The 24307-nt window shown below is 39.0% G+C and overlaps 3 protein-coding genes across 5 annotated transcripts; 1 reads left to right on the forward strand and 2 right to left on the reverse strand.

Moving 5' to 3' along the window:
- Positions 1 to 91: 91 nt before the first annotated feature.
- Positions 92 to 7022, reverse strand: cnot8 (CCR4-NOT transcription complex, subunit 8). Of its 3 annotated transcripts, none has more exons than XM_030746210.1 (7): positions 6911 to 7022; positions 4196 to 4421; positions 3496 to 3689; positions 3175 to 3336; positions 2130 to 2274; positions 1894 to 2004; positions 92 to 889 (listed from the first exon to the last, which is right to left on the reverse strand). In XM_030746210.1, the coding sequence occupies exons 2-7, from the start codon at positions 4310 to 4312 to the stop codon at positions 761 to 763; spliced, it is 858 nt and encodes a 285-aa protein (XP_030602070.1). In that variant the 5' UTR covers positions 4313 to 4421; positions 6911 to 7022; the 3' UTR covers positions 92 to 760. The 3 variants fall into 3 exon arrangements, with proteins under 3 accessions (XP_030602070.1, XP_030602072.1, XP_030602071.1); XM_030746212.1 differs by having other exon boundaries at positions 6932 to 7004; XM_030746211.1 differs by having other exon boundaries at positions 4196 to 4394; positions 6911 to 7003.
- Positions 7023 to 7809: 787 nt separating this feature from the next.
- On the reverse strand, positions 7810 to 17413 carry fam114a2 (family with sequence similarity 114 member A2). Its single transcript, XM_030747017.1, has 14 exons — positions 17156 to 17413; positions 14944 to 15186; positions 14453 to 14552; positions 14183 to 14284; positions 13534 to 13643; positions 13279 to 13413; positions 12925 to 13089; positions 12667 to 12790; positions 12498 to 12583; positions 12191 to 12286; positions 11409 to 11533; positions 11241 to 11313; positions 11000 to 11053; positions 7810 to 9534 (listed from the first exon to the last, which is right to left on the reverse strand). Exons 2-14 carry the CDS (start codon positions 15160 to 15162, stop codon positions 9433 to 9435), a joined length of 1491 nt encoding a protein of 496 aa, XP_030602877.1. The 5' UTR covers positions 15163 to 15186; positions 17156 to 17413; the 3' UTR covers positions 7810 to 9432.
- Positions 17414 to 18177: 764 nt separating this feature from the next.
- Positions 18178 to 22307, forward strand: LOC115792524 (microfibrillar-associated protein 3-like). Its single transcript, XM_030747089.1, has 3 exons — positions 18178 to 18244; positions 18831 to 19116; positions 21372 to 22307. Exons 2-3 carry the CDS (start codon positions 18876 to 18878, stop codon positions 22130 to 22132), a joined length of 1002 nt encoding a protein of 333 aa, XP_030602949.1. The 5' UTR covers positions 18178 to 18244; positions 18831 to 18875; the 3' UTR covers positions 22133 to 22307.
- The last annotated feature ends 2000 nt before the right edge of the window (positions 22308 to 24307 follow it).

Raw genomic sequence — 24307 nt, forward strand, 5'->3', positions numbered from 1 at the left:
GTGTCAGCGGCCATAATGTTGATTGGTATATTTAAAATGAAACCTTTTGCACACTGTGCATCGTAGTAAAGAAACGCGCAAATGCTCAATGTTTGCATTGAAAATACAAAACAATTTAATGTACAACTGTTTAAAACAATGAATGTAAAAAAAAAAGTGACCACAACACCTGTACAAGTGACCATGGACAGTTTGGTTTGGTAGGTGAATTTACAGAACGACAGCAGTTTGCCCAGTGAAGTACGTGAGTAACCAACCAAGTACTGACACACTGTTAAAAGTTTCTCAAAGTGGAAAAGAGCTAAAACATTTATTTGCATCAAAATTATACATTTTAATTTACAGGCCCTTCCAGCATTACCTAAAAAAAAAAGAAAAACCCCTGCAACAAGGAGAGTCCGGCTGATGGAAAAAAAATAGTCTGGACTGAAGAATATGACCTTTCCTGCCAGTGTTTGGCCTAAAAATCACAGTATGATCGAGTAGCTGGTCCCATGCTGTAAAGAAAGTTGTCACTAATGCTGTGAGAGGAAAAAGAAAAAAAAGCTTTTTAAAAAAGTCTTATGAATATATGGCCATATACTCATAAAAAGGTGACTAAAAAGAAAGCCCGTGAAGGAGCCAATGTCACTCAGGAGGGGACGCTCAAACAAATGTATTTAGTAAAGTCTTGTTGAGAGAAATCTGAGGGGGGTGGGGGGGGTCTGCTGGCTGGGTTTTAAAACAAGTGCATGTTCCACTTGGAGGGTCAAGTGCTCAGTCAGTGCTTGTTGTTGGTTTCCTCCTGGCCTGCGCTAGAGATGGTGTTCTGGGGTTGGCTGGAGCCCGAGCCCAGGCCGTACAATCTCCCACAATACTTTGCATCGTCGATGTTGTCTTCGAAGAACAGCTGCACACAAACAAAGTTTCACTGAGATGACTCAAAATTGATCTTGTTTCCAACATTGCACATGTTTAAAGTCAATGTAGCAGATGTGCACTGAGCAAAGAAGTTTACATTTCCTTAGTCTTAAATATTTTGATTTCCATTAGTCTAAATTTGTATTTCTCTGCAAAGAAATGCATGAACAAAACCTTTTAATAGGTTTACCACAAAACTTACAAGTGGGAACTATGAATTTTTAAAAGTCAACCTATTATGTTTTTTGAACTGGAAATCATGTAAAGCTACTCGATTGAGTCCAAGAATAAAAATATGGAGCTGGAAATAAAAACTAAGTCCCATTTAAAAGTAACCTGTGTGAACCTGCGTTCTGCATGACATAATATTCAGTGTAAAAGATGAATGAAATATTTTTATAGGGAAATAAACCTGACAATAAGATTAAAGGACAAAAACTGTTTGAATTGTCATAATATTCTGACAATGTCATGCAACGGTTTTATATTCAGTGGTCATATCAATTACGGGCCATCAGAATCATTATTGATAATTATGGGATCTGAAGAACGTCCTGTGTTGTAATAATGCTGAGAGTAAACAGCGTTAACAGAGCCTCTCTCACCACTGCCTGTCTCAAATATGCTGCACTTCAGTTTGAAACAGGACGTGAGGACTGGTTTTTAAACAGTGATTCAGCAGTATATAAACCAACATGCTGTCTGGATTCACTAACGTGCTAAAAAGAGTGTCTTTGAGTCTAGTGAATAATATTTAAATATTTTGAAGTAATAAATTACTTTAAAATAACTTTACTACCTGATCTTCTGGTTCAATAGATCATAAAAAAGTGCACTGATGAGAGACACTCCACAGTAAATGGTGTACTGCGTGAAGTACTGATCATACTTTCCAGTAATTCAAAGATAAGAGGCATACATGAGCTTTTCATAATGCTGCAGATACCACAGTAAGTTTTAACAAAGATCAAGCTGGTGGAAGTGTCAGTGTACCTCCTTCATCCTAAAGAAAGCCATGCCTGTGAGCAGCGAGTCTGATCCAGCCTGATGTTGCCGTCCAATTCTCTTCAGCTCCAATTGGTCTGCCACTTCCTGTAGCCCTCCCTGCAGACATACAGCAGTCAGATGTCTGTCAAAACTCAAGATGACTTGATCTGACAGATGTTTTCTATTTAAAAGTCTAGCTGGAGCACTAACTCGGCTGCAGTCAGTTTATACTCAGGCTTTACCTTCAGGTTCTTGCAGCTTTTCATCAAGTACTTGACATCATAGATTGCTGGGAAAAACAAGTTGAGGATCTGAAAGAAGTCATGTTCCTCCTCGGGAAGCCGTGCATCTGTCAGAAGCTTCACCAGGTAGCCAAAGTCATACCCACTGAGGAACAAAGGACAGGAGGATTCAGCTCAGGACAGCTGGTTTACACTGATAATCCTGAGTTCAAAGAATCAGTGTTCTCTGCAGGAATCAGCCAATTCTTTTCAAAATTATTTCCCATTTCCTAAAATCACATTGAGAAATTAGGTGGACGATGTTTTGGGGTATGTAAGAGATGTCTAAACTTATCAGGCTGAGCCCAAGAAGTCACTTTTTCAACTCCAGCCAACGTATTCAGAACTTTTAGTCCAGCTGCTTTCTTTAAGCCCACCAAGCATATCGTTGTTGACATGTTTGAAATATGTGTCAGCGTTTTTTTTTTAAATGTCTCCACCACTCTCCACACCGTATGTGTGTGTGGGGTGGGGTGGGACAAGACAACAAAGGGGTGGATTTGTGGGTTTCCTGCAACAGCATGAGTGAAATTACTGTAATAACCACATGTTGAATGTGAAGCCCAAATTCTCAGCTTTCAGAAACCATTTGATTTTTTCCGATAGGACAAACCGTCGAGTAATTACGGTAATGCAAACTGTGCTTGCACAAACAGGTTGGCAACGATACACTCGGTAAGGGGTTCCCTTCATTTAGCTTCTGGCTTCTCTGGAACAATAAAATTATTCCTGAGAATTTAGATCCTGGTGCTCATGGTCGAAATACACCTAATTCCTCCAAACTTCCTAATCTTTGAGCAAAGTTCCCGTAATAGAAACAAGGCTAAAAACGACAGAATACAAATACAACACAACCTGTTAAAGACCTCAAACATAATCACAGAAATATCTTTAAAAGTGTTTTTGTTCTTTTTAGCTAGGATGAAGCGTTTTATTGTAGGACACTGAAGAAGGTGTAGAGCAGCGCTGTCTGAACTCATGTTGGCAATGCAAACAAGCGACTGACCTGTGGAAGGAAAGCCACTTAACGTTTTCGCACAGCACCAGACCCGACGTCATGAGCAGCTCAGCAAAGTAGAGCGTGTCGATCCCCTCTTCTTCATGCTTTTTAAACTGGAGACCAGAGTTCTGAAGGAGGTCTATGGAGTCCTGTGAGTACATGTCTTCTCTGTAAGGACAAGAGGGGGGGGAAAGACATTTAGTCAGTGAAACCATAGACTGTTGAAAAAAAAAAAAAAAAAAAGATGGATGTAATTTCAGGGTCTTTCTAATGACCAGCAGGGGGTGTTTGCAACACAAACAGAGGATTTGAAGGGAATCCACCTACGTGAGGTTAAACTTGAAGTTAAACTGCCACGTTGTTGTGCCAGGAGGATAATCCCCGTCCTCATTCATGAACGTGAGCCCGAGCTGGATGATCTTCAGGAGGTCAACATTGCACCTCAGCAGCTGATACTGGTAATCCACTGTGCTCCGAAACTCGCCAATCGGTCGGACTACCACTCCAGGGAATTCTGTGTCCTGGTGAAAGACATGATGTTAGTGTTTACAGTTTTTCTTCACTCAATAATCATGTGACAAAGTGTGTGAGTTGTAAAACAGTGAAATGAAGGATTGTGAGGTAAAGCAAATGAGTAAAATATATATATATATATATATATATATATATATATATATATATATATATATATATATATATATATATATATATATATATATATATATAAAAAAAAAAAAGTCCTTGAAGGTAAAAAGTGAATTTTACAGGTAAATGTGGAAATGATATTTCATATCAATTTTTAACCATTTCTCTCACGTTTTTCCCAATTTCCCTCAATAAACTGAGATTTAAAAGAAAAAGTAACTAAAAGGGAAAAAAAGATACTAACAAGGCAGGTTTCAAGCTCAAATCAAATGAAAGTCATTTCTTAAACTAGATCTACTAAACAAGAAAAGACTGAATCAGAAAATTCAAAAAACTGGATGAACAAAATTAGGCCACCATTTCAACACCCCCAGACAATTACCATCGCAATGTAATTGTAGCTTTGGATAATCTGTCGGATCTTCCTCATTTCGTCCTCTACATTGCTCGCCCAGACTTCACAGATTATCTGACTGGAATCTGTAAGTGCGGCTGGCATGTTGGCAGGTCAGGAGAAGCACTAAAACCCCGACAATCCTGCAGTCCTCGTTACCAGAGCGATGGGAGGCAATGCACTGAGGCTGCGGGGGAAAAAAAAAAAAAAATCTCTGTGGAAATATGAAAAGAAAATGTTGGAATTTCACTGCAACACTGGTATCAGAAGATCAGAAATGCACAAAATTAATGCTTGTAACTCTGACATAACTTCAGGTTTGATCCTTTTATGTTATGAAGTTAGTTCTAAAAACCCCCCAATAACCTATGCTGGAGTCTACAGCAAGGTATGTTCAAGATCGGTGATCAACAGATAATAAATCACTGCCTACTGACAGTTCAATGTGTTCTCTGTAAAGTTCTCTTTAAACACCACTGGGGCTGCATGTCAATGACTAAAACAGTCTCTCTCTCACACACACACTTAATGGAACAACTGTAACCTGTCAGATTCTCCCGTGTCTTATTATTAGAGCTATAATAGTGAGAAGTCCGTTAAATTACACAGCTGGTATTTCAGCTATCTTTTCTTTCTAGCTTCAAATACATCAGTGCTTTCCCGGTTTTAACTTACTGAGTTGATAGCGACCTTCATGTAACTGCTTAGCCTGAATGCTGATATTAGGTAAATGAAGCCAGATAACAGAAATAATCTGGGTTTTCGGGCTGTGCCATATAATATCATCCACGATAACACCAATATAAATTTTTATGTGATACTATGTTTTTAGTAACAGGACAATGCCATGCGTTTACTTTCCTAATGTGCACAACAATGAGACACTACCAGGCATGTCCAAGAGCCAGAGCCACATGTCAGCCTCTAATGACTATTTAGTAAAATGGGAGCTACAACAACATCCCACAACAAGGCACAATATTTTGCTTTGACAAATATGCAAGTTCCTGTTAAAGGTGGAAACAACAAATTTGTTTCACCACTTAAGACAAAAAATATACCATTGAGTACAATCAGGCTATAAAGGCAGACGAGGGAGAGAGAGACTAGCAGCTGGTGATGTGCAACAAAGTAAACAAATGACTTCACCAAGTATCGCTGGAGCATTCATTAGTTAGAATCCATATGACAGGATGCAGTGGTGAATGGAAACTACTGATGCGGGTACATGGTGGAAAAGGAAGGTTTAAACCAACTGGTTAAAAAGTTACACCATTGCAGATAGAAACTATTTTTTCCCAATTTCAGTTTTGACAACATTGTGCAGGCTCCTGAAGAGTTACAAAGTTACTTTTATTGTCAAACTAAAGTGTTCGGCACTAATAAATACTGCTGCCTACAAGCTGAAATCACCAATAAAATGTTCAGCAGTTTTCCTCTATCTTATCAAAAAAATTATTATTGCAAATGTCCTTGAAATACTGGGAACCAATTTTGAGGCTATCATTGCCCATTCATACCAGGTTTGCTGAACTTGCTTCGTAGTACAAAGCAAGTAAATCATGCAGTGATTCTTCCTGACATTTTGCATTACTTTCAAATAATTATGACTGCCTTGAAAATAGATTTGTCAGGACATGTCCCATACCTATGCATGAAAACGTTTTTCCTGGTTCAAAATGAACCTTTGGGGTGTAACTTCACACATAGCTGGTCTGCATTTAGTTAAGTCAAAGAATCTGTGTGATTTTAACTGACAGAACTCTTGTTTTTCCCTGCTATTTTTTAACCATTTGATATGTGAAGCATGAGTAAATTAAGCCCTACTTAAAAAAAAAATGGGTTTTTAAATTAAATTCCTTTTCTTTGGTGGGTCGCAACCTCATTGGTGGGCGCCAAACTGACATATATGCAGGAAAAATCCTGAACTCTGCTGCAAATACCACAACGTAAAACTTTAAAGTGAGGTCATTTGAGTGTGGGGAAAAAAAACAAGAACAAGAACAACAACAGAGAAATATGCCGCAGCATCGGGACTGTACAAGAACAAAGTAAAGACACTTCTGGGTCAAGCTGGCAAACTCTTTCCGCCTTTTAAAATCTGATTTAACCGGTGATTCTACACATGCAGAATTAAAAAGCACGTAAACTTAAATCATGACCCAAATAAGTGCTCCGTGTTGGCTGCTGAGCAGCGACACTTTGTTCTAGAAGGACTTTAATGCGTTGCTGAAAAGTGTCCCGTTATAGTGATGTCTGTTGGTACAGTGACAGGTTTGAAATACCTGTGCATTATCATGACATCACGATGAACTTAAACATAACTGTTTATGAGAAAAGACTAGGTAACCCCAATTGCTAACTAACGCAACGGCAATGGACTTTAAAAAAAAAAAAAAAAAGTCTGGAAGTCCTCTTGGAACCAAATAATGATGGTTAATACTTCGGGAGACTTTTAGTAACTGCGCAATTTAATCTTTAATACAAAGTAACGACGCTGCACCCAGACACTGAAACGCGGCGTTTAGCACGAAGGGCTAACGTTTACGTGCTAACCCTCGAGTTGTCGGGAAAGCTAACATCACGGAAACGTTGATGATATGAAACCAGCTCTGCCTTTTCAAACCCCACAGTCTCTTTATAGCTACACACACTTCAAACATGCCACGGTGCTGCTGTGGAAGAATAAAGAAATTAATTTACCTGAAAATTTCCTCAACGTACCCTTCCAAGCTAGGTGCTAGAGCCTGTGTCTTCTTCTTCGCTTTCTTTCTTCTGTTGCTGCTCCTTCCTCTTTGCGTTTATTGGGGGGAAAATTCAAATGGGCACAGCGCCACCCATTGAACTGGAGAATATAAATAACAGGTTGGAGTAAATTTGTTTACATTTTTCGATATTTTCATGTTTAGTTTATGTTACTTCTTGTTTTCCTTTCAAATATATGTATTTACTCTAACTATTTGGACTTTTCAGTTGTGTACATGAGTATATAAATGGTTCCACTTCATACTAATGCCACCTCAGTATATTTCTGAGGCAAATGTGATATGGACATGCACTAAAATGCTACTGAAAAAGCAATAATAATAATAATAATACGGTAATATTATGTGTAACATTTTAACAAAATGATTCTCTACCTTCTGAATCTATCATGTGCTTTCACTTACATATTCATATATCTACTTCCAACAACATTTAACAAATTTCTCTAATAATACCAGCTAATCTAATTGGAATTTTCTAGAATGTGAAATGTGAAACTGAAGGATCTGAATAAGCCTTCTGCTACAGGGATTTTCTACCAAAGAAACAACCACAGTGAAAACAGTTAACACCATGTTCTTCGGACTGAGAAACAAACCCATACACACACACACACACACACACACACACACACACATAAATTTAAATGAAACAAAATTTTATAAAGGTTTTACACACTAAACATGTTTGGTGTCTCAACAGAACCTGGATTCTGGTGATTCAGTCACAAGACGTTAAGGAAAGTGTGTACACGCCAAAAGAGTAACGTGTTTAACAACACAGACTGCAACATATAAAGTTGTCATTTAAACACACGCAAATCTTTAACACCAAAACCTTTAAAGAAGCACATTTATTGAATCCCATCTCAAACATCTGATATAAAGTACAGTATATTGCTCAATATTACTCCAAAAACATCATCAACTTACATGCCCACAACGCTCAGCTGTAAGCATTCCTCTGTCTTCTTGGCAGACAGAAGCTTTCTTGTTGGATAAATGACAATACTGAGAAGCAGGCTTATAACACTGAAACTTACAGTCATTATGTTGGTACACTTTGTTACTGAGAGCTTTATTAAGTAAGTGTTTGACATATTGAGGGTTAGAAACAGATTGGTGGATTCTGCTGTGCAGCACGTTTTATTTCCTCAATTGGAAGAGGGACGATTTTGTTGCATGGTACCAACATGCTTTGGGGATGGACAGTAAGGCCAAAGCAGGCTGGAAGTGAAATTTAAGTTCTGGTAGGACAAGGTGTCAAAATACAAGAAATAATCAACTGATTTGTTTTTCTGTCAGCATTTGAGCTGTTTAGGAGATCAGGCCTGGTTTTAGTCTCTGGCATCAAAACTTTGTGGGGCTAATTCATTTCAAGCCTTAACAATTATTGGGATTTTCTCTCATATGTGTACTGTTACAAGGACAGATGCTCATACTGAGTACGGCCAAAGTTAGGGAAAATGAGGCAATCCCTATTCATCAAACCCTCAGGGTTCAAACTGCTCTCTACTCTATTCAGACACTTTTTTTCAAGTCTTGTACTCAGAATGACGTCACAGAGAGGGGACTTCCCTAATATGGTCATCTTAGACACACAGATCTGGTTGTGAGCACAGAAGCCCCACCCACCTGCTCACCTTTTTTGTACAAGGGGCAGCCAATCAGTCAATCAAATAAAAATGCGAGCTCTGTAGTCAAGTCAAATTTAGCAAAAGTAGTGCATTAATAAAATAAATGTTGGCTACAAGTCTTATGTATTTAATTCTAAGACTGTCTAAATAGAAAAAAAGGGATGTTGGCTAGAAAGAGATACTGATTTGTGATGGTACCCTGTGGTCGCACTGTTCAAAACTGATATTGGCAAACAAATCTAAGGATGTAGGTTTAACACAAAACACCAAATTTCATCCTGCATTTGGCCTTAGAGCAACAGTACTACAGACCTCTCACAGTCAGTTTAGCAAATACACTTAAGCCCCGGCTCTTCCAGGACCAGTGATACAATCAAAGAAACCAAAGCCAATTTGTTCTGCAGGAAAGAGAAAATGTTTTGTCTTTATTTATCTGAGATATAGCTTGGTGTTTGTTATCCTGTATGAGATGACTGAGCTGTTCTTTGAGGCAGATTTGATACTTTGAAGAAGTAAGGTAGTTTTTAACTTTCTGGAATAAAAGTGCTCATCATAAATCCATGTTGTTCCTCTAAATCCAGACCTCCTCCTTCTGCACTCAGCTGAGTTCATATACCACACTTTCCAAATAAACCAGCAACGCACAGAAAGTTAACACTGTTCGACAAGAAGACATTTTCTCTCCCAAATAGACTTTGAAGTAGATTTTGTCTTGAGCTGAAAACCAGACAACATAAACGTTTTAAAGATGCGTCAGTTCTCCGCTGGGACTCGGAGTCCCTGCTTAGTGGCTGCAGTGGAGGGCAGAGGTGACCTCAGCGGGTCACTGCTCTGTGGGCTGAGCTCTCCTTTCAATGTGAGATATCTCCAGTATTGGCATGAGGAGCTGGAAGGCGTCCTGGATGTAAGATGCACTGTTGGATGCCTGTGTGGGATTAAAAAAACAAAAACAAAAAAAAAAAATGTCAGCATGTTCATTATGTATGGGATGCAATCAAAGTTTTCTTACGCTACCCTTAAAAATGAAAAACCATCAGATGACCTTTGCTGTAATGGGACTCCTACAAGAAGAGATCCAGATAAAGCAAAACACAGTGGTGTAGAGGAGCAAGCCAACCAAGTTTAAATCAGGTGACGCTTTTGCTTTTTATGTGCAAAACTTGATCACACTTTGTATAAAACACACATGGATAATTAAAAACCATAAGCCCCCCTAATTTTTTAATCTCAGCACTTTTTTTTTCCCCCCTCAAATCATTAGAATCTGAGAAACCCATCGGCCGGCGGTCTTCTCCTGATGTCTAGTCATGGTTAAAAAATACTGACAGTGCCTCCCCTCAAGGTGGCACAAATCCCCAGTTCTAGAACACATAAGTGGATCTTAATGGGTGCACATGAGCCTCAGTGACTTCATTTACTATATCAATTCAAAAGCAAATGGCTAAGTAAGAACCAGGATTAAGAAATGCTAAATTCATAATAAATATAAAAATCACTGGAAATACTGTCACATGCTATGATTGGCATGATTATGATAAGAACTATAGCTGGACATTCTTTTATGACCATGGAGGTTTCTGGCTAATATTCTACTCAATTTGACAACATGTTAGCTTTTATATGTTATATGCCATGAAAAATAACATTGAAAGCTGAGTTACTAGAGTGACTAATTAGGTGAGCTATTACATATCCATCCAGCAAATTCTTAGGTAAAACTGGCGCGAGGCCTTTAATGAGGTTTTAAACTTGTTTTAGGGAAAATGTTTTTACTGCACAACTGACACAAGTGGTGAAAATGTTTTTTTTCTTCTGTGCTAAATTCCCAACAAAATTTTTCTTGATATATTTCTCATATAATTAAAGAGCCAATGACATTCAAATGTAAAGTTACCTTCCACATGTTTATGATAATTAATTTATTCTAGTTGTACTGCTGAAACAATGAGCTTTTTCTACATGACAGCAAACTGAAAATATTGATGTTTCTTCTGGACTATTGGCTGGACAAAGCAAAAACACTAAAGTCAGTCATCAGGAATTTTACAGACAACACAACTAACAGAGGAAATACGGACTAAATGGAAGCGGTCCAAGAATTGGCCCCTGTGAGACACCATATCAACATGAAGACTAGAACACTTCTTGTTTTGCATGTATGGACCTTTAACGGACATGCCGAACTACAGTACTTCCATCCCATATGAAGAATGGAAAAAGATGAGATGCTCTAGAGAGTAAACAGTGCCAGAACCTCCGGCCTGTTGGGCGCCCACTTCTGCTGCCTGCTGAATATTGGACAGTTATTTAGATAAAGCTGACACACTCTGAAGCAGTTTTAATAACATAACACATGTATGTTAGTGGGACTGTAGTAATAGGACACAAACCTCTAAAAAGACTCCAGTTATCAGGGGGTTGAGGATGTCTCCCTTTTCATTTGACTGTAAAACAGAAGCAAATTAAAATCAGCTTGCACAGGTACAAATTTGAATGCTTTAATATAAATCTCTTCCTCAGACATTTTAGCAACGTAGTGGGTAAAGGTTTTACAGCAGTTAACCATCACGCATTAATGATGTGCTGACATTAAAGCGAAGCATCTCAGATATGTAGAACCTTAAAACTTACCCCTGCTGTTGTTAAGCAGGAGGTGAACTTCTTGGAAAGCAGTGAGATTTCTTTACACAGGACAACAGTTAACCTGAGAACAGGCAGCACGACAAATGGATACATTCAGGTAAAGTTATAAGAAAATGAACTATCCCCACCCAAGAGTCCCCACTCATGTTGTCTTACTGTGACAGGACCCTAGCCTCTGTGCTGCCACTGGAGAAGAGGATCATCTCAGCCAGTTTGTGGAAAAGCTCGATGGATCGTGCCGTCAGCTCGGCCAGACTCCTGATAGCTGCGGCGTGAACCTCCTGACAAGATTCAACGAACACAGAAATGCTGCTGAATGGACTGTGAAACTGATACAGAGTAAAAAGGGCCCACTGTGGCGCCCGCATTAGTTGTGTCAGCTGTAACATCATCTCAGCCTTGTCACTATTTATAGTGGTGCTGAGGGCACAGCAGACCTGCTGAAGGACATGTGTCTCCACTCAAACAAACTTCTGCATCAGCAGCGTTTTTCTCAAAGTTTTCTCCAGAAAGTTTCCTCTTTTTTGAGCAGTCGCAGCACCTTCCTCTGTGTTATCTGGAGATCTCTGAGCTTTTGCTCTGATATATCATTGAAATGGTCGTAAAAACAATCGTACACTTGTGTCTTAACAAGTCGATTGATGTAACAAAAACTGAGAGACGCACAACACTAAAGCGCAGCTTAAACCGGTGGATATGACATCACTTTTGACGGGTGCCACTGTTCACGAGGGTGATGAGCCCTTAAACAAGCAGCAGCATTAAAAACTAAAGCTAAACTAAAGTTGACACATTTTCATCAAATAAAATTACTACTTGTCCCTGTAGTTACGTATTACCCTTAAAACAGCAACTACATGTCCAACAGCAACAAAAAAGGATTTCCATATTTATAATGTTAGATACTGAGGAAAAAAATGATGTTAGTAAAGACACACCTCCACACTGTGTTTCTGTACGTCCTCCTCACTTCCATCTGTATCCACATCTTGCTTGGTCATGTCATTAATCTGGCTGTAGGAGCTCTTACAGGCCTGTTGGAGGTTAGAGATGCTTTAACAGGAACTGCTCAGCTGAGAATCAGCAGGTACTCTAAAGCAGGAAGTGCCCAATCTAATATCTGATTGTGTTGACAGATATTTCTGTTATTTACAAGAAAAATGCTTTAAAATCCATTTGACATTCTGAATAATAACTCAGAAAATATGCCACATGATTTTGAACAGTGAATTGTTTGACGTGTACCTTGATGAGTTTGTCTGCTGTTGCAGACACACTGAGACCCTCCATGGCCTCCTTTAACTCCCTCTCAAACTCTGACCCATCTTCATCTGTAATTAGAAATGCACAGTCATTTATTTCAGGTTCTTCTTGCAACTTCAGTGTTTTTGTAGCTGATTTACAAAGACATTACCTTTATTCTCATCAACTTCCTCATCATCGAACTCCACCAGGGAAAAGGAGTCTTTGATTTGGTCCAGCTCATCCCTAAGCTGAAGCAGCTCATCCCCTGACAGAGTCATGAGCACCGACTTCACCTACAGTGCACACACACACCCAAAAAAAGGAGACAAGATACACCAAATGTTGCCTTTACCAGATTCCACTGAAGTTTTTCTTACATGTATTTCGCTACAGTAGAAGTTATATTTTTGTCAGCCTTTCATTGTACCTTTGATTCACTCTCTCGAGAAAGAATCTCCAGAGCTTCAAGGTGTGACAGACCCTGAAATTCATCAAACAGCATCCCGTAGTGAGCGACCACCTTCTTCTCCGAATTTGACGAGTCTTTCTCTGCTGTCTGCAGCTCCTCTCGCTCCTTCGCCTCCCTCAACACCTGAGAGACAAAGAGTGACAGAGATGAGAGACAACGACACAAGAAAGGGACACAGCTCCAGAAATCTAGGTCAGATAACCAGACAAACTAGCCTTTAAAGTGTCTATATACATGCTGCTCCCTCGCATCCATTAAGTTTAAGTCAGATTTGAGCTTGTTTTCTTATTTACTCATCCCTGGAATGGCAACCTGAGAAAGAGTGGCGTTCCGTCTCATCAGTCCTTTGGTCTTTTTAAAGCCGGGATCACCTTCTGCTATCACATCCATCGTCTTCTTCCCAATGAACTCAAGAGCATCCAGACCTCCTGTTATCACTGTCTTACCCTGTGAGGGGGTTCAATTTAAGCAAAATAATCAGGCCACAGTACAGACTTTTCCTTAAAATGTGAGCTAAAATGGTTCCTGAGATGTTTATGCACAGGTGTTTTCTGATTTTAAGCCTACCGTACTCTGGACGACGTTACTGAGTGACGACAACATTCCCATCGCACTTCCCACTGCTGACGATCCATCTCCCACTGTCTCAGTGTTCGCCCCATCTACAGGAGAAGAATCTAAACACAATTGTTGTAGAAGGTTTACACAAGAGAAAATATACTTAAAATGGCTCAGTACAATTAATTTTATTTTCATTTCGGCAAACCCCCCAATATCTGCATCTCCTTCATGAATCTATGGGACCTGAAAGTACTGTGTAGCCTGTTTAAATGTATCAAAATTAAAGTTTAACTTTATTAATGTGCTGTGGTACCATTAGAAATAGAGTGCCAAGGCAAATATATCCACTTATGAATTCACAGTTTTCTGCCAGACTGCTCTCTTGTCTTATCTATACCACCAGTGTTGCCTTTTGCTTTTATATTTTTGTGTTTGTGGCAGATCGCCCATTCCTCTGACAATCTCTGACTGAAGAGAAGAGAAGAGTCAAACGATGCATCAAACATACCCATTAAATATGAGTGCACAGACAGTGAGGGAGTGCATAGACAGCTGATAAGCAGCATTTTGATACTTATTATCCTGACCGAGAGCCTGGCTATGTCTAACCCCACCAGAACAAAGGTTCTTCATGATCACATCCATGTGGTCTTACCCTGCCGTTTCTCTTCCTCCTCCACCTGAGCTGACAGTTCAGTTGGACTGGGTATTCCCAGAGATGTCTCAGCCTTCTCAATCACCTGAGTGAGACCTTGGCCTGAAAGAGACATAATACATAAGCACACACAGCAGAGAAGTGTTAACAGTAATAGACTGAAAAAGGCCAAAGAAGACAACATTTAAACGGCAAACGACTCGGTGTTGTAGTCTTTTAGAGGACAGCATTGTGTACTTGGAAAGACTGGCTGATGTGGTGGATACTCACCCACAGTGGCCACAGTAGCTGTTGCTGTGGATAAGATGGATTTGCCCCAGCTGCCCCAGTATCCCCAACCACCCTGAGACACAGTTGACTGACTGGATGTCTGAGAAGTAGAAAACAAAGACAGGGGGCAAAAGACGTTATGAATGAGTCAGAGGATCAGAAACTTCAACAAGCACTTTTTAGTGAGTTAGTAGAGAAATCCACTGATACATTAAAGGTTATGACAAATGCAGCTTGCTTAAAACTCACATTTTGCACAACTATGTATCATTTTGATGATATTGCACATCAGCAATAAATTATCAATAAAGTGAGATCCCTTTTGATGATGTCTGCAGAAAACATGATCAGAAATGTTAAGCTGACGACATGCAGGAAAAAACATCAATTAAATGCTGGCAATTACAAGGAGGTACGTTGAGATGTCCTTTGAAACGGCAATCATCTCTCATTTCTTCTAGTATGAGCAGTACCTCTCCTTATTTTACTACCTTTGCTGGCTCCTCCTCCTCTTTTGGTGTCTCCTGAGCTTTAGCCACAGGTTGAGTTTCTGGTCTCCTTCTAGCTTTCCTTGTTGGAGCTACATCAGTGGAGTTGTCAGGTGTGGATGGAGAGGAGCTGTCAGGAGTTTCAGCAGGAGAGGAATTCTGCTTCTCCAGTGCTGCTTCTGAACCCTCGGCTGCTGTATAAGAAGCTTCACTATCTGACATGTTATCAAATGTCTCGGTGCATACCTGAAAAAAAAGAGGGAAAAAAGGCACAGCATAAACCCCGGCCATAAACAGAGATTTGGTTGTTGCGTCACGCTTTGGTTGGTAGTGGACAAGCCAGGTTCTGGTGCACAGGTAACCCTCTTACCTATGCACCACCTCACCTCATCACATGCCAGTCAACGTTTCCACTGAAAGTCATTTCAGTCACCTCAAAGTTTAGATCAGTTTAATTTGGTACCTACAAACTTTGGTAAAAATAAACGCCCCAAGATGATATCACAAAGAAGCAATACTGCATACTTACACTTACACACAATTAACCCTAGAACGTAACGTCTGGGGATTTTCACCCCCGTGATTTCCATTGTGTTGCTGCTGTCTGAGTTGCATGCAGAATTCATCTGGTCAAAAAATGATAATCAGCTGGTCATTTTTCCCCTCTCAAAAAATTCAATTTTTTTGTTTGTCAGTGATGCAGGAAGACTGTGCCTTCACTGGACACAGCTCACATGTCCCAGGAATGGGTGGACCAAAGAACAAGTTCCCAGTTCCTTTATTTCTTTTTTGTGATTTTTCTGTTAATTAGTGTTAAAAACCTGCACATTAGTTAAAAAAAAAAAAAAAACTCTTAAAGCCAAATAGCAGGAATTATCTTTTACCACATGGTGGTGTTAGTGTGTGCGTGTATTATTATTATTATTCAGTTTTAATCATAAGTCAGTTCAGTTCTCTTCACACTGTTTCATTTGTTAAGTGCCACCAGAGGGGAGTCATAAAAATCAAATCTGCAAGAAGCTGCCGCCCGACTCCCACAGAATCAGCAGTTTTTAGCACATTTAATGAAGTCACTGAAATTTTTAACCTTCATAATATGAATATTTTCTGAGTTACAGTCACTTGAAGTGCATGCGATGGGATTTTAATTTGTGTTACTTTTTCCAGCATTTTCAAATTACTCAAAACTTCATAATTACAGAAGACACATGAAATGTTCAGAGCTTTAAAAAAAAACATTACAGCTCAGTTAAAATTTACAATCAAAACATTTCAAAGGAATCATTGCTATCAGATCAGGCTTGTATCAAAATGTGGGTAAAAAAAAACCAAAAAACTTTAATATGACATAACTTTTTTGTGCAGCCAAAAAAAGTGGCGATGATATGACTGATGAAATTTTAATTAAAATGCATTTCTTGCAGTTTTTTTTCCTAGTGATATGTCAGAAAACAGATCAAAATCAAGGGTACCCATGATATTTCTGTTCCTCTATGTCATTACATTAGTGCAGGTTTGCAGTGATAAGTGGTGCTGGATACCTCCTGCATTTTAAAAAAGTACTAGAGAACAATAATGACCCATCCTTATGTACTTCATGAGTCTGGCTGGGAGGCACTCACTAATTTCCCAGTGACTCACCCTTAAAATAAAAAAAAAAACTGTTGAGGGAATCTATTTAGACCCTGTTTTAATAAAATCATAAATATTTGCACCAGTGTATCGCCAGAAGTGACACTATATATCTTTGTGTGGGTTGTCCTACTGCTAAAAATGGGTTGTATTGAAGGACCTCGCTATAGAAACAAAGGTCAAAGTTTAAACAGATTTTTTTCTGTGGGTTTGAAACACACACACACAAATCAGATAAAGGTTTCACAAATCACAAAGTTGGTTTAAAGTATTCTTCTATTAGTGCAGAATAATCTAGTCCAGGTTTGAAGTGTGTGCGTGTTGTAGATTTTTAACTAGAGCAGATTAAAGATGCTGAAGGTAGCGAAAAACCAGCTTCGTCGTATTTTACTGGTCTTTAGTACTGGAAGTACTGTTAAGTTCAGGCTTTTAAAAAGGCTTGCTAGCAGTTTGAGAGAGCATCTAGTTCATGTCTTTAACTATCGATTATAAGAGCGCCAGCTGTTTTCTAGCATCGACTGCTTAATTTATTAATAATTTGATCAGGAAAAACAAGTGACACTATTCTTTGCTTTTAACTTACCTTTTCTCCCGCTCAGCTGTCAAAGTCCTGATGTTAGCAGGTAACGTTAGCTCAGCTAATAGTCCTAGTTGTTTCCTCTTCTGAATTAAAAATAAGAACCGTATTTTATTATTTCGGTTTGCACTCCAGTATCTACACGTTTAGCAACGTTTTCCAACAAACACTTTAATGACTCAGGTTTTCGTGCTGTTTATGTCCACCAGGATTAGCCACGTCATATTTTGTTTTCAGAGAAGGTCCAGCAGTGAGTCACAACGAGGACCATGATTTCCTGTTAGTATCTTCAAAATAAAAGTATTGTTGGCTCGCAGATGCCCACAAAATGACTGTAAAATCAAGAATAATTTCACGCAGTGATCGCTATAGAGGACAAAATAATTCACTGTCCTTCAAATTTAGTTTGCAAAAAGTACACAGTTCCGAAAACTTAGGTCAATGTTTCAGGATGCAGATTTAGATTTTTATTTTGAAAAGTGCCACTAGTAGCGTCTCATTCAGTAGCTTCACCCAGAACCCTCGGGGGGAAAAAAATGAAAACAAGACTTCCGGAAACGTCAAAATAAAATGTGCTTAGTTAATAAACTAAGTTGTGTGTATGTATGTATGTATTATTATTATGATTGTGATTATTATTATTAGTAGTAATAGTAGTAGTATTAGTAGTAGAATTTTTATTATTATTAAATACTACTAACACTACAACTAAAATAATAAAAATAAATGCTTTAACGATTTATTTTTAGTTATTACAACAATATACAAATATAGATGACTACTACATTAATTAAGTACTGAAAAACAATTAAAGCTAAACTGTTAATGAATCCCAAAATATATAACAAAAAGTTCAGTACATTTTCTTTGCTATTTCAGTATTATAACATCTTGCAACAAACATCCAATGTTTGATTGTTTTTTTAAAAAAAAATAAATCATATTAAATCAAGTTTTTAAGAAACTTGTCAAATGATTTAATGAAGTCACCTACCTCAATGCGAGTTGACAGCAAGCCACGCCCATTCACTCATACCTGAACAAGGAAGTGAATGGATCGAATGGATTATGTATTTTTGGCTGACTCGGTTTTAGGTAAATTATCAACATTTTACATTCAGAAATGTTTTTCATGTTATTGTCACTTGGAGTTTTGTCGTTTAGGTTACTGTGGGCAACAGGTGGGAATTTATAGTAATTTATAGTAATGTAGATCATTTGAAAAACCTTTATCGTGCCAAAGACGCTAGTTCGGTAATTTTTTAAAGACACAGTTCATAAGGACTGGGCGGCTGTGTCTGACCTACAGTAATGACTTAATATAGCTGTTTAAATTCAGTGGATTATATCACCATAGAGCCTGGTATTAGCACAGAAACTTTCTGGCTATTTCTTCTATAGGATCAGTTTTGTGCACTCATCTACCATCACTGTAAATGTGCCTGGCAGGTTTACTGTAATAACCCTTTTCCCCCAGTACACTTAGCAGTGGTTTTAGTAGTCAAAAAATCAGATAAATATTAGTGAAGTCAGATAGAGCATGTCCTGATGATTTCTGTATAAAATACTGAAAAATGCAGATTTATGAAATAGTGCGGATTATGAAGACAATAAAAAGCAAAGTCCCTAGAGTCCTGTGTCACTACAGGAGATTTGACCGTTGACTTTTCCTGTTTTGCAGGTTTGTCTCATCTCAATGTGAGCCGAAGCTGTAATTCTTTTCAACATGTTATCGCCTCAGAATCTCCAGCTGTCTTGCTTGCTTGCCACATTCTTACTGCTCAGTTGCTGGAAAGCTGATGGAACGCACAACGGGTCAGAAGTGGTGTCCTCTGTGCAGCTGACCAGTGTCCCCTCCATTGTGGTGAAGGAGGGGTTGAGCGCATTGATTGAGTGTAATGTGACAGGGGCCCATGATAACATTAAGTGGTACAACTCTAAAGGACCCCTGCAGGGGAACAGCACGGGTAAGATGAGGAACTTAAGCACTGAGATCAGATCAGCTTTGAGTTCTTTTCATTCTACAGAGATGTTTTATCTGAAAACAATGACAAGAATGGACTCTAACTGAAGAACATACTTTTAAATACCAAGTAAGATGCTTGTAGATTTTATGTAACCAAGCCCTTTTATTCACACACATAAGCAGTGCCTTTTGACCTGCATATCTATCACTTAGTCATCCATCTTTACTTATTTTACACTGCAAAATACATCTTTGATTTTTATTTAGTCAACCTTTGCACACTGTCATATGAAAAAGGAAGTACACCTCATTTCAATTGTAAAATTTTATGTGTTGGGACTTCATAAACAAAAACATCCGGGCCTTACAGGTTCTAAAATTATTTAAATACAACCTCAAATAAACAACACGTGACATACTGTTGCCGACCATTTATTTATCACAAACTAAGCCAAGATGCAGAAGCAGTGTGTGAAAAACTAACTACATCTCACAATTCAGTAGTAACATGATGTGGCTATTTCCTGTATAACTTTATCAGCGTTTCACATCATTGTGGAGGAGTTTTGGCGTATTCATCAACCTTCATCCACCTTGTTTCAGTTCGTTTTGGTTTGTCGGCATTTCTTTATGCATGACTCTCTTAAGGTTCCGCCACAGCATTTCAGTCTGGTTGAGGTCTGACTATGACTGTTCAGCACCTTGATTCTTTTCTTTTTCAGCCATTCTCTGCTACTTTTGCCAAGCTTTAACTGTCAGCCAGATGGCCTCACGTTTGACTCTAGAATATTTTTATATACAGAGGAGTTCATGGTTGACTCGGTGACTGCAAGGTGATCAGGTCCTGTGGCTGCCCAAATTGTCACCCCTCCAGTTGCTTGACAGTCAGTATGAGGTGTTTGTGCCGATATGCTCTGTTTGATTTTTGCCAAACATGGCGCTGTGCGTTATGGCCAGACATCTCCACTTTGGTCACATATGGCCAAAGGACGTTGTTCCAGAAGTCTTATGATTTGTTCATACACAGCTTTGCAAACCTAAGCTGTGCTGCCGTGATCTTTTTTTTTTTTTTTTTTTTTTTTGAGAGAAGAGGTTTTCCCTGGGAAGCCTTCCAAGCAAGCCATACTTGTTCAATCTTTTTCTAATTGTGCTGTCGTGAACTTTAACATTTAGCATGCTAACTCAGACCTGTAGAGTCTGACATGGAGCTCTTGGGATTCGACTCTTGAGATTATTGGCAGCTATCTTGAATGTTTTCCACTTGTGAATAATTTTTCTCACTGTAGAATGTTGGACTTCAGATTGCTTGGAAATGGCCTTATAACCCTGCCCAGATTTATGAGCAACAACAATTGCTTTTCTAAGATGATTGCTGGTGTCTTTCCTCTTTGGTGTTGTGTTAACACACACCTGCTCCACAGCAGCAACCTCTACTTTTACAGAGGTGCTCACACTTCCTGACGATCAATTAATCAACTGCATTTGATTAGCAGCACTTGGCTGCTACTTACTTATTCTCTTGATTCCTGTGGAAGCAGTAAGGATTTGTTCAGTTTCTCAATCACCTGGTCTTTCTTAGGAAAATGTAAATGCTCATTTTCCAGGATTAAATCATTACCTGTAGCTAAATAGTGGGCAGGTTGTCCTTTTTTCTTTTCTTTTCTTTTAACATTTTGATATGAAATCATAATTGTAATCAAAACTTGACATTCTTTTCAGACTACAAGCATCAGAAGCTGCTGAGTTTCACTTATTTACTCCCAGCTGACCAGTTCATTCATACTTGACTTTATCCCTGCATTTTAAGCGGCCTGTGTTGCACACGGCAGCAGAAAGTCTGCTTCAGCCTCATTTTCACTCCTGAAAATACTCTGTTAGGTTTGGCCACGAGTGGTACCGGTGTGCAGAAGTCTGACTGCACGAGACATTTACCTTCTCACATTCAGGTCATTCGGGTAATGTCTACAAAATTTCAGGGCTTCACTGTGTGCAAAATTATTTCTGTGTGTGAATCAGTAAACTTTGACAATGCAACCAGGTGTGTTTTGGGAGTCAACACAATAATAACATACAACTGAGTTGCTAGTTTAATCTGATCTTCTGTATAAAGCGGCTTTCATGTAAGTGAGATCAGCTCACAATTTTAATAACAGCTATTGTCAAGGGTGATGCAGATTTTCTACATTTTTAAAGTTTTAATGAGAAAATTTCTGGTAAAAGTAAAACTGTATGGTGTGGTTTTTATTTTTGCTGCAGGTGGGAGATGGCATATTCAAGAGAAAGGTGTTCTGAACATCACCGAGGTGTTGTTTGAGGACCGCGGCAGTTACACCTGTGTTGCCTCGAGCGCCACCGGTGGCACCAAGAACTACACTGTCACTCTTCGAGTTGCCTACACTGACAGCGGCCTGGGGCTGCATTTTGTTGTTGTGTGCCTGGTGTCCTTCACCATCACCATGATCCTTAACGTGGCACGACTGTGCATGGTCAGCAGCCACCTCAAGAAGATGGAGAGGGTCATCAACGATTTCTTCCACACAGAGGGTGCAGAGAAACTGCAGACGGCATTTGAGGTTGCCAAGAGCATCCCCATTGTCACTTCGGCCAAGACGCTGGAGCTCGCCAAAGTCACGCAGTTTAAAACTATGGAGTTTGCCCGTCACATTGAGGAGCTGGCCCGCAGTATCCCTCTGCCACCACTCATTCTAAACTGCCGGGCACTTGTAGATGAGATGGGGGAGACTGGGGGACCTGCGTCCGACCCTGGAGAGCTGGTCGGGATTGTGGCATCTGGGAACAGGCAGGCCATAGGCCCACCCAGCCCTGACAGGAAAGGAGAGCAGCTGGCACTGTTTTCAAGAGAAAGACAAAGGAATGATGGAGGAGGTGACAATGTCAAAGTGTCTGTACATACAGCTTCTGAGAAGGCCGTCAGTGAGGATAAGGAAGCTGAAATGTGCACCGATGTGCTCACACCAGGCACACGAACACTTGTGGGTTATGAGAGCAGCATATAACATAAAACCTGTCTCAATGTGAATCCCATCAGAAACACATTTCTAATGTGAAAGGCATTTAATCAGGGAAATTACTAAAAGGTTGTGAGGTTTGTTATTAGATAAAATTCAACTTATTTATGTCTTATTGTATCCTCACCAAATTGTGTATTGAAACACTTTTTTCATGATAAATTATGAGTTCATCTGCATTAAAATACTGTTTTTCTTGTATTCATCCTTCCTGATTAAGATGTGTTTTCCTTCAGTAAAAACATTTTATTTGCATATCCATTCCTTCGTCAAGCTTACAGCAGTCTCGCTTTTTGCACATAACGCCACACACATACATGGATATTTGCTTAATTAGTGATGTTGAAGCAAGCGCAAAAGGTCACACTTTGTTTTCAAGAATCAGAATTCCTCAAAATCCCGTTTTGCCTCTGTGTGATACAGCAAAGATAATTTTTATCTCCTTTTCCTTCCTGAATATATTGCATTCTTGTTTTTTTTTCAACCTTGGGCGTTGGGCTCACCTTTAACTTTGCCTACTTTGAGTTTTTCTGCACACAGCTGATGTAGCAGCAAGTGCTCATTATCCTCTTTAAGATGTCATTTGCTGCTCTTCACTTTGTTCACTTTGACAGCCAGTCAGCTTCCGCAGAGCAAAATTCTGCAATGAAATGTTCTTATATCATCATGTCAATTGTTTTCATGTCTGTGCTTCCTGTCAATCACTTGAAACTCAAAGGCAAACGTGAAAGCTGTGGAAATAATCATCCTGAGACTTGATTCCTGTCTCACACAGACAGCTATTTGGGAGTCAGGATAGCAGTTAATTACAGGTTGAGTTTTGCTTTTTAAGCTACTATTTCAGCAAAATAATGTAAATTGAATAAGTAATATAAAACATTAAAGGGAAAGTGGCATAAATTATTTCTTACATTTTACAATAAGATGCGAATCATCAAAGATGAAAAATGTCTGATTACATTTAATGCTAATAAATATGCATATATCAGTTTCATTTTTTTTTATTATGAAGTGGGTCTATATTGATAATGTCTTTCTGTGACATAGTGACATTTAGCATCTATGGAGTCATTTATTTCATTGCAAAACTTTCAGATCGATGATGTGTGAAAGGTAGACATTTGGTACAAGACATTTATCAGAGTTTAACACATCACACATGTAGCTATAAGTATGCATGCTCCCCTGCAAATGTACTGGAACAGTGAGGCCAGTCCCTTTATTTTTGCTGTAGACTGAAAACATTTGGGTTTGACATTAAAAGAGCTCAGCTTTTCTTTCCAGGTATTTACATCTGGATCTGATAAACAGTTCAGGAGATAGCACCTTTATCTGAAGCCACCCATTTTTGAGCAAAAATATTGGAACATGTGTCTGACAGGTGTGTTTTTTTTTTGCTCAGGTGTGTCCTGTTACACTGATTATTCAACAATAAATATCACTGAATATCTGCACTCAGTTCTATATTTGGGTGTTGCCTGTGCAGACTGTGCATTTATGGTTAGAAGAGGAACCAACATGAAAACAGAGAGCTGTTTATGGGTGAAAAACAAGCAATTGTGAAGCTGAGAGAAGATGGAAAGTCAATCAGAGCCATGGCACAAACATTGGCCATAGTGAGTACAACCGTTTTGGAATGTCCTGAAGAAGAAAGTCGTCACTGGTGTACTAAGTAACAGATGTTAAACAGGTAGGAAAACAACAGCAGGTGAGTAAGTGAGTAAGTGTAAGTGCTGTAAAGAAAGACCCTAAAATGACTGTTAGTGACATCAACAACAACCTCCAGAGGGCAGGAGTGAAGGGATCACAATCTGCATGAACAAAAGGACAGAGGCTTCACCAGAAGATGCAAACCACTGGTTAGCAAGAAGAACAGGAACAGTACAGACATAAGCCTCAGAAATTCTGGGACAAAGTTTTATGGACTGATGAGACAAAGATTAACCTTGACCAATGTGATGGACGGGCTAAAGTTTGGAGAAAAAAAGGGATCATAAGCAGATCCTAACATCTGTGAAACACAGTGGAAATAATGTCATGACGGGCTTGCATGGCTTCTTCTGGGATGGCTTCATTAATCTTCATTGATGATATCACACATGATGGCAGCAGTACAATGAACTCTACAGAAGTCTACAGAATTTAAAGAAAGATCCAACTAAA

Source organism: Archocentrus centrarchus, chromosome 14 (assembly GCF_007364275.1).
Source record: "Archocentrus centrarchus isolate MPI-CPG fArcCen1 chromosome 14, fArcCen1, whole genome shotgun sequence".
NCBI classification, from domain to species: Eukaryota; Metazoa; Chordata; class Actinopteri; order Cichliformes; family Cichlidae; genus Archocentrus; species Archocentrus centrarchus.

What these genes read in the sequence shown, in the direction of transcription:
- cnot8 (XM_030746210.1), bottom strand. Translation starts at nt 4,312, where the DNA reads ATGCCAGCCGCACTTACAGATTCCAGTCAGATAATCTGTGAAGTCTGG. An exon ending in AACTTCAAGTTTAACCTCAC is followed by an intron (nt 3,337 to 3,495) that starts GTAGGTGGATTC and finishes TTGTCCTTACAG; the next exon opens with AGAAGACATGTACTCACAGG. An exon ending in AAGTGGCTTTCCTTCCACAG is followed by an intron (nt 2,275 to 3,174) that starts GTCAGTCGCTTG and finishes TTTGTTCCTCAG; the next exon opens with TGGGTATGACTTTGGCTACC.
- fam114a2 (XM_030747017.1), bottom strand. Translation starts at nt 15,162, where the DNA reads ATGTCAGATAGTGAAGCTTCTTATACAGCAGCCGAGGGTTCAGAAGCA. An exon ending in GGAACGCCACTCTTTCTCAG is followed by an intron (nt 13,090 to 13,278) that starts GTTGCCATTCCA and finishes TTTGTCTCTCAG; the next exon opens with GTGTTGAGGGAGGCGAAGGA. An exon ending in TAACTGGAGTCTTTTTAGAG is followed by an intron (nt 9,535 to 10,999) that starts GTTTGTGTCCTA and finishes AATCCCACACAG; the next exon opens with GCATCCAACAGTGCATCTTA.
- LOC115792524 (XM_030747089.1), top strand. Translation starts at nt 18,876, where the DNA reads ATGTTATCGCCTCAGAATCTCCAGCTGTCTTGCTTGCTTGCCACATTC. An exon ending in CCTGCAGGGGAACAGCACGG is followed by an intron (nt 19,117 to 21,371) that starts GTAAGATGAGGA and finishes TTTTTGCTGCAG; the next exon opens with GTGGGAGATGGCATATTCAA.